The following is a 14,366-nucleotide window of genomic DNA, read 5'->3' on the forward strand; positions in this document are numbered from 1 at the left end:
GCTTCTACATTTTTCCTTGCATAGTTTTGAATGAGTCATAGAGAAAGGAAGGGCAGCAGGCAGAAGGGAGGTGTGACGGTCACTGTGATTGTCCACTTGGCTGAACTGCAAGGCCATATGGCGACTAGTAGAGCTTGCCTCTGCCTGTGTCTGAGTTTGCAGAGATGGCCTTGGGAGGCCCCTGACTTGATGACTGGATTTCCTTATTGAATGAGCAAATTTCTGAGTAGTCCATTTGGAAGTGGGGTTTACTACGGACAGGGTGTCACTGGGAGCACACCATCGAACACCACATCTTAGCTGTGTCTCTTTCCTCTTACTCTCTGTTGCTTCTTAGCTACCACGTGGTAAGTGTCATTCCTTTGCCATGCCTGCCCAATGAGCTTGACCACAGAACACACCAAAATTCTACTGGCTTTGTCGGCACTCATTTCTGTGTGTCTGCAGTAGTCCCTGATTATTTACCACAGTTGTGGGTTCATAGAATCACTGTGACAATCAAGGTAAAGATTTTCCTATCTCCACAAAGTGACACTCTGTGGTTAGCTTTTCAGGGTCCTGTGCCTTCTCTAAACCCAAGGCAACCACCCAACGTCCTAAAGCATCCACACCTTTTCCATTTCAATAGTTTGTTTCATAACTAGAGTCATAGATGTAACAGCCTGTTACAGTTGGCTCTGTTTTGACTACGCACACGTCACTCTCAGCCACCTGCAATGCTGTGCATACCTTATTACTTCCTTTTAGGTGGCTGAGGTGTCACAGCTCATTGTGAGGACCCCCATAGTCTCTCACAGGTCAGGACCCTCAAAAACCCTGAGGTGAATGCAGTACCCGTTCAGGGGCAGTGGCTGCAGACACAACCTTTGTTGCCTGTCACTTGTGTTCATCAGTGACAGACCTGGTCACAGCTGCTTCTCCTCTGCATACTCTTCCCTTTCACCCTGACCATCAATTCTGTCCCTTTCAGGGGCTGCTACTCATCTCTGAGCTTCTCCTGGTCTCTTTTTTTTTTTCTTTTCCATTTTTTATTAGGTATTTAGCTCATTTACATTTCCAATGCTATACCAAAAGTCCCCCATAGCCACCCACCCCCACTCCCCTACCCACCCATTCCCCCTTTTTGGCCCTGGCGTTCCCCTGTACTGGGGCATATAAAGTTTGCGTGTCCAATGGGCCTCTCTTTCCAGTGATGGCCGACTAGGCCATCTTTTGATACATATGCAGCTAGAGTCAAGAGCTCCAGGGTACTGGTTAGTTCATAATGTTGTTCCACCTATAGGGTTGCAGATCCCTTTAGCTCCTTGGGTACTTTCTCTAGCTCCTCCATTTGGAGCCCTGTGATCCATCCATTAGCTGACTGTGAGCATCCACTTCTGTGTTTGCTAGGCCCCGGCATAGTCTCACAAGAGACAGCTATATCTGGGTTCTTTCGATAAAATCTTGCTAGTGTATGCAATGGTGTCAGCGTTTGGATGCTGATTATGGGGTGGATCCCTGGATATGGCAGTCTCTACATGGTCCATTCTTTCATCTCAGCTCCAAACTTTGTCTCTGTAACTCCTTCCAAGGGTGTTTTGTTCCCACTTCTAAGGAGGGGCATAGTGTCCACACTTCAGTCTTCATTTTTCTTGAGTTTCATGTGTTTAGCAAATTGTATCTTATATCTTGGGTATCCTAGGTTTTGGGCTAATATCCACTTATCAGTGAGTACATATTGTGTGAGTTCCTTTGTGAATGTGTTACCTCACTCAGGATGATGCCCTCCAGGTCCATCCATTTGGCTAGGAATTTCATAAATTCATTCTTTTTAATAGCTGAGTAGTACTCCATTGTGTAGATGTACCACATTTTCTGTATCCATTCCTCTGTTGAGGGGCATCTGGGTTCTTTCCAGCTTCTGGCTATTATAAATAAGGCTGCTATAAACATAGTAGAGCATGTGTCCTTCTTACCAGTTGGAACATCTTCTGGATATATGCCCAGGAGAGGTATTGCTGGATCCTCCAGTAGTACTATGTCCAATTTTCTGAGGAACCGCCAGACTGATTTCCAGAGTGGTTGTACAAGCCTGCAATCCCACCAACAATGGAGGAGTGTTCCTCTTTCTCCACATCCACGCCAGCATCTGCTGTCACCTGAATTTTTGATCTTAGCCATTCTGACTGGTGTGAGGTGGAATCTCAGGGTTGTTTTGATTTGCATTTCTCTGATGATTAAGGATGTTGAACATTTTTTCAGGTGCTTCTCTGCCATTCGGTATTCCTCAGGTGAGAATTCTTTGTTCAGTTCTGAGCCCCATTTTTTAATGGGGTTATTTGATTTTCCTGGTCTCTTTCCATAGCCTTTATTCTTGTTAAGAGCATTTAAAAATTGAGATACGTTATTACATAACTTAAATTCCTTTTAAGTTCTTTAAAAATGTATCTGTCTTGAAAATATTCAACCTCTTACTAGAATACTTTCATCACCCTTCCAGTAATGCTGTATCTATGAGAAGTAACATGGGCAGTCCCGATTCTACCACCCATACAGTAATGCTGAACCTATGAGAAGTCACATGGGCAGCCTCGATTCTCCCCTACCCCCACCGTGGCTTGCATCCTCGTCTTTGAGAAGGAAGGTGTGTTCCCCGGGTGGCAGACCTATGGAGGTGAGGTGGTCCTGGACTGCAAGCCTAAGGGAAGCTATCTGGATCCCAGACAAGGAACTGGCTGCTCATTAAAAGGGCTGTGGTGTAGAGGTTTTCGGGGCACGAGTGCCTTGGAGAGTTCAGTGAAAAAGGCTCAGGGTTTCAAGTAACCAATGTCCCAAAGGGCCAGACTGAGAGAGTCTGGAGAGAGAACAGGGTCAAGGTCCAGGAAGGGGTGGAGTCTAGTGATAGCTCTTGGGTTAGTCAATGGACAGATGCTGAACAGCCAACACAGGGGTCACTAGAATCACACATGGGCTAAACAGGAGGGAGGACTCAGTGAACTTGGACCCTGAGGTGCAGCTGCTAGGCAGCTCATGGTGTAGGTGGCTCTCTACTCAGGCCATCCAGGAGGCCATCTTGTCCCTGCTCTACACCACAGGAGAGGCTGACTCCATATCCAGCTCACCCTTAGCCACACAATCCAGCCCAAAGGGAGGACAGACGGACTGTCCAACACAAGAGTGTCCTCTAGTGGGCAAGACCTAGAAACTGCCCAGGTTATCTCTTACTTTCCATTGGTTAGAACATGGGAAGAAGGCCACCTGAGCTGCCGTGGTGCAGGGGACACTGCGCACTGTCAGGGGAGACTCAGCGGTTAGAAGAGAAGCGTAACAAGAAGGGGGAAAGGACCCATGTGGAAATCTCAAACATTCCTCTCAAACCACAATAAAGAAAACACTCTTTAAAAGAGATGATAAAAACCAGAAGGAAATTACCACTTGTCTATAGTCAACAACCCAGAAAATATGATATTGTTTGCAAAAAGCACGCAAAGCATGTCTAGGTCAATTTTCACAAATTTATTCTACGAAAATTATGGACCAAGTGTAGCCCTTCTTGTTCATCTTGGCAGATCTCATCCAATTACGGCAGATTTTAAACATCAATAGGCATTAAAAATTGTGCCTATTGATGGTTCCCTGGAGTCTGGTAGCAGAGAGAAGAACTCACCAGTCGTACAATGTCACCTCTCCTTTCCTTAACATCCACAGTGGCATGGAAGGCCAAGAACTTGTGATGATTGGACAGGTGGTATTCCCAGCATCCCCTCTTTCTAGTCTTGAGCTTTTCACCAACAGCACCCATGTGACCCAAAACCAAGAACAGGAAATGACGTTCACAACCAGAATCTGATTGTAAGATTGAGAAATATTTGGAAAAACACACAATGAGGCAGAAGAAGAAAAGAGAAGGTCTCTGTGCCACCAATCACAAAGCAGTGGGAAGATTGACAGCTCAGTGGATGGTGAGGTTGGTGAGCCTCAGCTGGGAGCAGTGCAGTGGGCAAAGCTTAGGAGCAGCCATGTGGCTTAGTCAGGACTTGGATGCGCTCCCCAGCTTGGGAGCTTGGCTGTTAATTGGGAAGTTGATGGATCTAAGAGCTGGAGTCTGGTAAGTGGTCATGAGATTGTCCCATCTCTGTTCTGGCTTCCTGTATTTTAATGTGCCCTCTCCCTTTAGCAGGCACTGCTGTGAGGGGTACAGTCAGGGGCTCCCATGTGTTCATGGCTCTGTCCAGCACACTCCCTCCCCAGTCATCTGAGCTGCACAGAAGATGAAGAGGTCACTTAGTCAGGCTGTCATGAACCTCTTTGAGCTCCTGTAACTTCTGCTCCAGGTCCTGAGCTTGCTTCCTCAGCTCTGCAGCAGTCTGTGACTTAGCACCTTCATGCAAATGCTTCGAGTCTTCCACAAGGCTGATCACATCCTGCAGAAGGAAGAAACCTGCAGTGGCTGCACCCATGATTCGGGCTCCTTTGGTCATTGCCAGAGCGGTACCTCCAAAGGCTTTCTGCACCTGTTTAGTGTTTCGGGCAGATATCTTCCCTGTGGTCATGAGACGCTTGGCATTATTTGCTAGGCGAGTGTTGGCTTTGGCCAGCGGAATGGCATTAATGCATTTCTGAATGCCTTGCAATCTCTGAATGGTGTCTGTAGATAAAGAAAGAAGTCTGGGACCACTCTGATCCAAAACTTCTTTCATGCCCTTCATTGTGTCTTTGTTGGTTGGCACCAGCTTGCTGGCTTCATCTTCAGCAGACACCACACTTACCTTTTCCACAATGCTTGTGGAAACACTAGTCACAGCCGCTGCTGCCCCCAGCCCCAAGCCAGTGGCTGACAATGCCAGACTGACTCCTGCTGTCACAGGTGCCAGAGACAGACCAAGGATGATCAGGACTCCAGACACAGCACTGCTGGAGCTGGCCACCACCCGTGAGATGGTGCAGTCCCTGTGCACCTTGTCAACCTTGTCTGCCAGGGCGTGGAGCTTCCTGATGATCTCCTCAAGCTCCAGTTTCACCTGAGGATAAGCATCCAAGAACCTTTCCTTGTGCCACAGATCATTTTGGATCTCCTCTTCATCTTCCGTATTACTATCTTCACCTTCTGTATCACTATCTTCATCTTCTGTATCACTATCTTCATCTTCTCTATTACTATTTTCATCTTCTATATCTCTATCTTCATCTTCTGTATCACTATCTTCATCTTCTGCATCACCATCTTCATCTTCTACATCAGTATCAGCTACACTCTCACCAAGATCTTCACTCAAGGAATCTTCCTCTTTCCTGTAAGAGGAGAGACAGCTAAGAGATGAAGACAGCTTGTAAAGTAAGATCTGTCCTGGGGTTACCACAGATCATCATTTACTGTGAAGCAGAGGAGAATGTTACAGCTGTATAAACTCTTTCTTACCGCGACGAGCATGCTTGACAAATCACACCATTCTTAGTTCCTAAGGACACAGTAAGTTCAAGACCTTCTATAATTGTCCTTTTAATATTTTAAGATTATGTTTTTATTTATTTTATCTGTATGAGTACACTCTCATGGTCTTTAGATACACCAGAAGAGGGCATCTGATCCCATTACAGATGGCTGTGAGCCACCATGTGGTTGCTGGGATTTGAACTCAGGACCTCTGGAAGAGCAGTCAGTGTTCTTAACCACTGAGCAATTTCTCTAGCCCTGTCCTTTTAATTTATCTTATGTGTATGGGTGCTTCATCTGCATGTTTGTCTGGGTACCATATTCATTCCTGAGACCCGTAGAGGGCAGAAGACGGAAGGCATCAGACTCCTGGAACTGGAATTTCAACAGTCTTGAGCCATCATGAGGGGGCTGGGCACTGATGGACTCAGTCATCAGTGCCCAGCCTGTGGCGTCTGCCAGCACACCCTTTTATTGCTAGACATTTAATAAGGGAGCCTTTCCCTCAGGGTCAATGTCATCACTACCAAAACACTTCTCCCTAGGAACTCTATACAAAAAGAGAGAAGTTAGAGAAAACAAAATAATCCTTTTATTTAGGGAACGTTAGTGTTCACTGAAGGGTTCACTTTCCTCAAGAACAGCAGTCTCCTGGCCACAGCTGCTGGGACATGTCCTGTCTGCCCTACATTGTCCTGCTGGCCAGGAGTGTCCATGTCTGCCTGGAGCCTCGTGCTGTGAGACTCTGCAAGTTGCACATCCCTAAGAGAGAAACGTACATAGGACCCTCTTTGAAGCTTGAGGTCTTTTTTTGTACTGCAGTGGTGTGTACTCCTGAGCTGTTGGGACAACTCACAGCTAAGATTTGTCCACTCAAACCACAGCGCATAGATTTTCCTTCCAGTTGTGAGTGAAGGTAAAGAAACATGAGTGGATTCCACATTCACATGTGGTGAATCCCCATTCACATGTGTGGTGTCCCTATTCACATGGGCTCCTATCCCCAAGGCATATCACTGTGCCTCTGTAAGAGTTTAAGTAACAGGGAATTGAGAATTCAAAACACACAGGTTGCTAAGCCCTTCGATTAAAGAATTCTCAGCCTGAGAAAGGTGAGGTGTGGTGGGGATTTTGCAGTCACCTCTGACCCCAGAGGAAGGGGACACTGAAGGCACAGTCTTCCAGGAGGGAGGGAGACCCCAGTCACTCATGGGAACGGTGTATTTGATGAAGGCCCAGCAAACTTCTAGACACTGAAGTTAGGTTGGCAACATTTCTGTTCCTTGAGAAAACTTTAAGTCCTGTAAACTGTTCCCAGTATGGATGGACCTTGGCTTTCTATGCTCTTCCTGTGCACCTTGTGCTTGCCCTGCACAGACTTGGCAGAATCCTAAGTCAGGTTGGCGAGCACGCGACCTTTCATGCTTAACCTCCATCAGGTTCCCATGTCCAGCATTGGTGGGTTTGGCCTTGGCTTTCCTCAGGAGGAGTCCCATGAGGTCAGCCTCACAATGCCCCTACTCTCTGCTCTCTACTGCCTGTCACTCAGCTCATCTGCTGTGAGTCTCCAGCTGAAGGAACTGACAGACTTGTTGTGTCTTTGTCTTAGAGCAGCCGTCCTGGACAGTGCCTTCCTGCCTGTGGTAACGTCTATCAGATTAACTGTTCTTTCCCATGGGCGCTTTCTTGGTGTGAGACACTCCATGTGACCTTGACCATGAGGCACTGTGTCCTGAGGACAACAGAAGATTCTGCTTAAAGCCTTTGAAGGAGCCGGGCAGTGCTGGGAGGCAGGCAGATTTCTGAGTTCGAGGCCAGCCTGGTGTACAGAGTGAGTTCCAGGACAGCCAGGACTGCACAGAGAAACCCTATTTCGAAAAACCAACCAACCAACCAACCAACCTGCCCCCCCCCCCCCCAAAAAAAAAACCTTAAAAGGGACCTGAGGATGTGGCTAAGTTGGTGCAGTGTTTGTCATACAAACAGGAGGACCCGAGTTCAGTCTTCCAGAGGCCACATAGGAAAGCCAGGTTCAGGGCCTGGGCCTGTCATCCCTGCTTGGGGATGCAAGGTTAGGAGGGTCCTCATGCTCTCTTGTCAGCCAATCTGGTCACAGTGATGAGTTCCAGGTTAGTAAAGGCACTTGTTATTGTAATGGGCTGGAGAGAGAGTTTCTTTATTCAGATGCATGGTTCTCTTGCAGACCAAGTGAGTTCAGGTCCCAGACCCTACACTTAGTGGCTCACAGCTGTAGGGATCTCGTGTCCTCTTGGCCTTGATTTACTATAAACTTGACTGTGCTATGGGTTAGGGAGCTCACACACCCTCACTTAATTTCAATACTGTGTGTCCTTAAATCCTCCATCTCCAAACACCATCCCCAGGGTTAGGGCTTTTACCAATGAGTTTAGGGATACAACTTAGTCCCTAACACTAGTGACATCATTGAAATAGGCCCTGTGGCAGGTGTTCAGGCACATACTTAATCAGCTTGTCCCTGAATATTCAATATCCTGTGCATGGTCCTCTATTCATGTTTCCCCGCCCCCCTTCCTATCTAGAGAGAAAAGGGCTTCATTGGGTCTTTGGCTGAGTACCTCTCGTTCTTGTCCTGAAGGTCATTTTGGAGCTCATCTTCATCTTCTCCATCAGGATCTGCAAAGATCTCAGCAAGAGATTCCTGCAAGGCAGCTTCCTCTTCCCTGTAATAGGAGAGAGTGACTGATACAGGAAGACTGCTTATAAAATAAACTCACCCACATGCAAAAACCACACATGCACATGTATATGTACACACACACACACACACACACACACACACACACACACACACAGAGAGAGAGAGAGAGAGAGAGAGAGAGAGAGAGAGAGAGAGAGAGAGACTTTAAAAGCTAACTTTTGATGAACACCTACTGAGTGCAGGCTGTCTACTACTGGACATATGTTGGGACATATGTTGGGCTTTTCACAATGCCAGTCAACAGTAACCAAATAAAGAAGAAGGTAAGGAACTAACTTCCTGTGGTCACAGGAATGCCAAAGGCAGGGATAGTTTTGTTCCCTGTGGCTGCTGCCATCTCCCCCCAGGCAGAGGCTCTTTCCTGGTAGAGAATATGGTGAGGGAAATATTTGCTGAGAAGAGACACCTTCAACCCTAACTACTTGGTCTGTCTGGGGAGAGTATTCCTGCCCAGAACAAGCCAACCAGGCCTGAACCCTGGTACTGCAGGCATCCCTCGGGGAGGTGACCTGGACAAATCAACTTCTGCCACAAAGTGTTTCCAGGTTTCTTCTTCTGTCAGCAGGAGCCGCAGGTCCTCTGTGCTCCATGTGTCCAGGAGGTAGTTAACCACACTCTCAACAAAGCATTCTCTGTCTAGATGAGAAGGAAGTGTATATGGTTAGAGGACAGTGCACAAGAGTTTGAATGGGTCAGGGGCATGCTGGGTAATTGCTTGTCTGAGCCCTTGTCACATGGAGTATTTTAATGGTGTCACTAGTGATAGGGACTGAGTGTGTCCTTAAACTCATTTGTAAAAGCTCTAACCCTGGTCACTCTATTTAGAGACAGAATCATTAAGGACACATAATATTGAAATTAAGTGAGGGTGTGTGTGAGCTCCTGTTAGCACCCTTACAGAAACAGGAAGAAACTGCCCTCCCTTTTCCCTCCTTCTCTTTCTTCCTCCTGTCTGTTTTCTCTTTCTCTGCCCCCGTCCCTCTGTCCAGGCACACAGACAGGACATGGGAACTCTCTGCCAAGCAGGAAGAGAGTGCTGTCCAGGGCCAACCTGCTGCACTTTGGTTGTGAGTGTCAAGAGTCCAGAGCACTGAGAGAAGAGATCTTTTCTTGATAAGCCACCTGCCCAGTGACCTTTTCGATGACATCCTGAGGAGACTAATGCACCTGGGAGGTGTCCTGGTACTTTGCAGGGATTTGTGTCTCTTTCAGCTGAGAACAATGAGGACATGAGTCCGTCAGCCCCAGGAAGAGGGAAGTCCTAGTGATGGCTTTCTTTTACTGTGTGCCTCATGTTGGCTCTTGAATGTGGATTCACATCTTTCTCTTTATTTTTATTTTGTATATATGAATGTTTGCCTGCGTTTATGTGTGCGCACCATGTGTGTGCCTGGTGCCTATGGAGGCCATTGGATCCCATGTAGTTGCAGTTTACAGACTGCGAGCCTGATGTGGGTGTTGGGAACTGAACCCAGGTCCTCTGCAGGAGCAGCAAGTGCCCTTAACCACTAAGCCATTCTCCAGCCCCAAATGTGACCTTCAACGCAGGAATGGTCAGTTTTTAATCCCGAGTTTCAACAGCACTGGATTAATAAATACCTAGGAGTTCAGTAGCCCTTATCTGGGGGCTGTGAGGGGGCTTCTCCATCTAATCAGAGCGTAAAGCCTGAGCTAATGAGAGGCTCACAGACTGAGTGGAGGCACCATGGCAAGTGGGCCCTGCTGGAGTCTGGTACGCTGAGGGTGTGTCTCCTCTTGGGTTGATGGCCAATGTCTTGTTTTTCTGTTTTTGTCACTGCTTTGTTTCTGCTTTATGTCTGCCAGGATGTGAACTGATAACTTTTCCTCCTGCCTTTTTGCATCCCTGGAATTACCAAATCACACAACATTGTAAGCATAATAAATCTATTCTTATTAGTCACAACAATGATAAAGGCAAGTAACACCAGCTTTAGAAACAATTAATGGGGAGTTAAGAGCACTGACTGCTCTTCTGAAGGTCCTGAGTTAATTTCCCAGCAACCACATGGTGGCTCACAACCTATGGTGGGTCACAACCATCCATAATGAGATCTGATGCCCTCTTCTGGGTTGTACAGCTACAGGGAGCGGGGCCAGAATGAGCAGGTCCTGAACAAGAGCTGGAGAGTTGGCTCAGTAGTTAAGAGCACTGACTGCTCTCCTGGATGTCCTGAATTCAAATCCCAGCAACCACACAGTCGCTCACAAACATCTGTAATGGGATCAAATGCCCTCTTCTGGTGTGTCTGAAGACAGAGACCGTGTACACATACAATAAACAAACAAACAAACAAACAAACAAACAAACAAACAAATAAATAAATCTTTAGAAACTCTGAATGTTTGGTTGAATGAATGAATGAATGAATGAATGAATGAATGATCTATAGAACCAACAGAAGAATTTTAAACATGAAAGGAGCCTGGCATAGTAGTGCATGCTTTTAATCCAGCAGTTGAGAGGCTGGAGCGGGGGGGTCTCTGTGAGTTTGAGGCCAGGCTTCCTATCAGAATGAGTTCCATCACACCCATCAACCTCAGAGACACCCCCAGTGCATTCATGAGTCCAGCAGGGCCCACTTGCCATGGTGCCTCCACTCAGTCTGTGAACCTCTCATTAGCGCAAGCATTTATGCTCTGATTAGATGGAGAAGCTCCCTCCCAACCTCCCAGCTCAGGGCTACTGAACTCCTAGACATTTATTAATCCAGTGCTGTTGAAACTTAGGATTAAAAACTGACCATTCCCATATTGAAGGCCCCATTTAAGACTGAAGAATGGCTCAGGCTGGAGACGGGTAGGCGGCCTCCTCAAGGACTGGGCCCCAGGCTCAGCTGATAGGAAGCCACCTTGAGAGGAGTAGAGCTGTCTGCCTGTAATTTGGCTCCCTCCTTCCCTCTTTCTCCTCCTGGCTGCCATTTTTCAGGCTGGGTATTGAGGAGGCGACTCCTGGGAATTTACAGAAGACAAAGCGAGGAAGGAGAGCCACTGTGACCTAGGACTGGGAAACTTTGTGCTCCCCTTGGGCTTCTCATCTGTATCTTTTTTTTGTGTGTGTGTGTGTGTGTGTGTGTGTGTGTGTTTTTGAGACAGGGTTTCTCTGTATAGCCCTGGCTGTCCTGGAACTCACTTTGTAGATCAGGCTGGCCTCGAACTCAGAAATCCGCCTGCCTCTGGCCTCCCAAGTGCTGGGATTAAAGGCGTGCGCCACCACAGGCTTCATCTGTATCTTTGACTCCCCAGCAGGCACTCAGCACACAGGCTCTGGCAGTCGTAGGTCATATGCAGGAGTTGGGCACAAGACCGCTTACCTGGGGTGTCCATGGCAGCTGCCAGGTCTAGGTGTCAGGCAGAGGACTTGACAGCTAGCTGTTCCTTACAGCTCACCAGGTGACCAGGCTACAGGAGAAAAAAGCAATTCCCACAGCTTAGTGATTAGGGACCCACAGTTCTCGCAAGGGTGGCTCCCAAGGAACAAAAGAACCTACAGTTTTCTGTTTCCCTGGGCTTTGTCTTATTATGAAGCCTCCCTTGGGCTAGTTCACTGGCCTGGAGGATTGAGACCAGGAGAATTGCCATGTAATGGGGCTGGAAGAGAAAGAGAGAATGGGCATGTTCTCAGAGAAAGAAGAGAAGGAGAAGAAGAGCTCTGTCACTGTTGTTTAATGAAGTTGATCTGTGGCTTCAGCCTCGCTGCCTTCTTCCCCAGTCAAGTCAGAGGACCCCTGTCCTGTTGGGGACACTGGAGAAGGCTTCAGTTTAGGACAAAGGACTGACTCTGCACACAAAAAGAGAGATGGAGAAGAATGTTTTAGTAGGCATCTGCAGGAGGAAACTGTGTATTTATTAATGGTTACTTTGTATATTCATTGTTGGGAAGAGATACCACGACCAGGACAAGGCTTTAAGCCTGCGTGATTGCGCACGCCTTTAATCCCGGCACTTGGGAGGCAGGTACAGGCGGATTTCTGAGTTCGAGGCCAGCCTGGTCTACAGAGTGAGTTCCAGGACAGCCAGGGCTACACAGAGAAACCCTGTTTTGAAAAACAAAACAAAACAAAACAAAACAACAAACAAACAAAAAGAAAGCATTTAACTGAGGCTTGCTTACAGCTTCAGAGGTTTAGTCCATTTATTGTCATGGCGGGGAACATGGCGGCCTGGAGGCAGACAGGGTGTTAGGGAAGTTGAGAGTTGCAATCCAGCTCCACAGGCAGCAGGAAGAGAGAGACACTGGACCTGGCCTGGGCTTTTGAAAGCTCAAAGCCCACCTCTAACGACAATCTCCACCAAGTCCACCCTTCCTAATTCCTCCCAAGTATCTCCACACCCTAATGACCAAGCATCAAATATATTAGCCCACGGTAGCCTTTCCTAGTCAAGCCACCATGCTTACCCTCAGTGATGCTCTGGGCTCCTTACTCTCAGGTAATGAAGTCCTTACATTTAGCTGACGTGAGTGACTATTCCGTGTTGACAGAGTGAGGCCTTGAACCTGGGACTTTCTAATCCATGTCCCACTTTCAGATGAGCAAGCTCCACTGTCTAAAAATACAGCACATTCCCTCCTGTTTGTATCACACGTGTGTGGTGTAGTGTGTGTGCTATAAACGGCTCTTCTGTATCCACAGCGCTGCCTTGTGCCAAGTACCAGGTTCTCAGCTTAGCAAATTCACTGGGGTCACCTGTGGCTTCCCAGGGACCACACCCTCCTTGCTTCTGTGATATCCTTGTCCCATCAGACCCTGGAGTCCTGCCTGGTCCCTGCCGGGCCGTGGGCTGCCCTGGACTCCTGCTTGTCTCCATGACTCCTGGACCTTATCATATGTAAATACTAATGCAGAGAATGTCCTCATTCCTGTCAGTGCCTGCATTTGAGATTAACCTTATGCTATTTGTATAAGTAGATAACTGGGTTAAAGGACGTTCACATCTAAACACAGGCCGTGTGTGAGAGTGTTCACTCCTTGTTCTCACCAGTGATCAGGTGATTTTGCAGAGGGGTGGACCTCATAAAAACAGAAACAGAAACTGCACTGAGATTGCCTTGGGAGCTAAGGAAGAAGGAAAGAAACTGCGGTTAGCAGTATAGGGAAAAGGCGCCAGCCCCTCCTCCTGGGACCTGACTAAACGGAGAATGAATGTACGTGTTGCTATGGTGAGAGCTGAAGACAGTGGTGACTCAGTCTCAGAACCACTCTCCACCCTTCTAACCCATAACTCCCTTTTCTTGCCAAAGCTCTCCAAGTGTCCATGTAGCCTCGTCTGGCCTCACACGCACTGTGTAGGTTGAGAGAATCTTGAACTCCTAATCTTAGGCCTGCACCACCCAAGTGCCAGGATAGCAGCCGTGTCCCCCGACCCCCACCCCCTCGCTCAAGCTTTCCCATACTCACATGAAGTCAAAAGATGATAGGAAGAGAATCTTTTAAGAAACGGAAGAACAGGTCAGAGTCTGAGACATGGCATGTGTTCTGAAGTCCCCTCCCCAAAGGGAAACCAAAGTCAGCTCCTGAGGCCCAGACTCCTGTTCAATGCTGCTAACAGGGACTTGGGACTTTAGGGGACAGGGGTGGAGTCATCTCATCAGTAAAAAAAAGAAAATCATATAAATACAAAGATGCACTTTAAAGCTCACCCAGTGGCCAAAGAATTTACATGTTGGGAAGATGTCTATTGATCCTGCTCTTGGGGCACATCTCTGCTGTAGCTGTCAGGTTGCAGGATGTGGAGTTTTATAGGACAGTCACAACACCCTGCCAGGCCTGTCGGATGCCCAGGTGGGGCCACACATCCATATCTCAAGCAGGCAGCAGAGTGAGCAGAGGAAACCTTGTGCAGGGGTCTGAGGCGAAGCTCAGACTAGCTCGCTTGTAAGGCCAGAGTGGGGTAGGGGGAACTGACCATCTGTCCTCATCAGGGTTCTCTAGAGCAACAGAGCTTACAGAAGGCGCCTCTCTCTGTATATAGAATCTCTGTATATAGAGTTAATATAGATTCATGAATTAGAATGACTCACAGACTCTGGTTTAGCTAGTCCAACAAAGGCTGTCTACGCATGGCAGGTTGGAGACTCCCGTAGCTGCTCAGTCCACAGGGCTGGATGTCTCAGCTGGTTTTTAGTACACTCTGGAATCCTAGTGCCATTGTAGAAACGGACTTGCTAGTGAGGTGCGGCAAGCCGGCAAGAGC

The 14,366-nt window shown here is 47.7% G+C and overlaps 1 protein-coding gene across 3 annotated transcripts; it reads right to left on the reverse strand.

Annotated features, from left to right (window-relative positions):
- Positions 1 to 3,472: 3,472 nt before the first annotated feature.
- Apol7a (apolipoprotein L 7a) lies at positions 3,473 to 14,366 on the reverse strand. 3 transcript variants are annotated; one of them, NM_029419.2, is made up of 6 exons: positions 14,194 to 14,366; positions 11,663 to 11,762; positions 11,486 to 11,573; positions 8,663 to 8,789; positions 8,011 to 8,115; positions 3,473 to 5,271 (listed from the first exon to the last, which is right to left on the reverse strand). In NM_029419.2, the coding sequence occupies exons 3-6, from the start codon at positions 11,496 to 11,498 to the stop codon at positions 4,260 to 4,262; spliced, it is 1,257 nt and encodes a 418-aa protein (NP_083695.2). In that variant the 5' UTR covers positions 11,499 to 11,573; positions 11,663 to 11,762; positions 14,194 to 14,366; the 3' UTR covers positions 3,473 to 4,259. The 3 variants fall into 3 exon arrangements, with proteins under 3 accessions (NP_083695.2, NP_001158112.1, XP_011244068.1); XM_011245766.1 differs by lacking the exon at positions 14,194 to 14,366 and adding an exon at positions 12,571 to 14,187 and having other exon boundaries at positions 3,475 to 5,271; NM_001164640.1 differs by lacking the exon at positions 11,663 to 11,762.

Source organism: Mus musculus, chromosome 15 (genome assembly GCF_000001635.26).
Source record: "Mus musculus strain C57BL/6J chromosome 15, GRCm38.p6 C57BL/6J".
NCBI lineage: Eukaryota > Metazoa > Chordata > Mammalia > Rodentia > Muridae > Mus > Mus musculus.

What these genes read in the sequence shown, in the direction of transcription:
- Apol7a (NM_001164640.1), bottom strand. An exon ending in GCAGAAGTTGATTTGTCCAG is followed by an intron (nt 8,116 to 8,662) that starts GTCACCTCCCCG and finishes CTCCTATTACAG; the next exon opens with GGAAGAGGAAGCTGCCTTGC. An exon ending in CTTCAGGACAAGAACGAGAG is followed by an intron (nt 5,272 to 8,010) that starts GTACTCAGCCAA and finishes CTCCTCTTACAG; the next exon opens with GAAAGAGGAAGATTCCTTGA.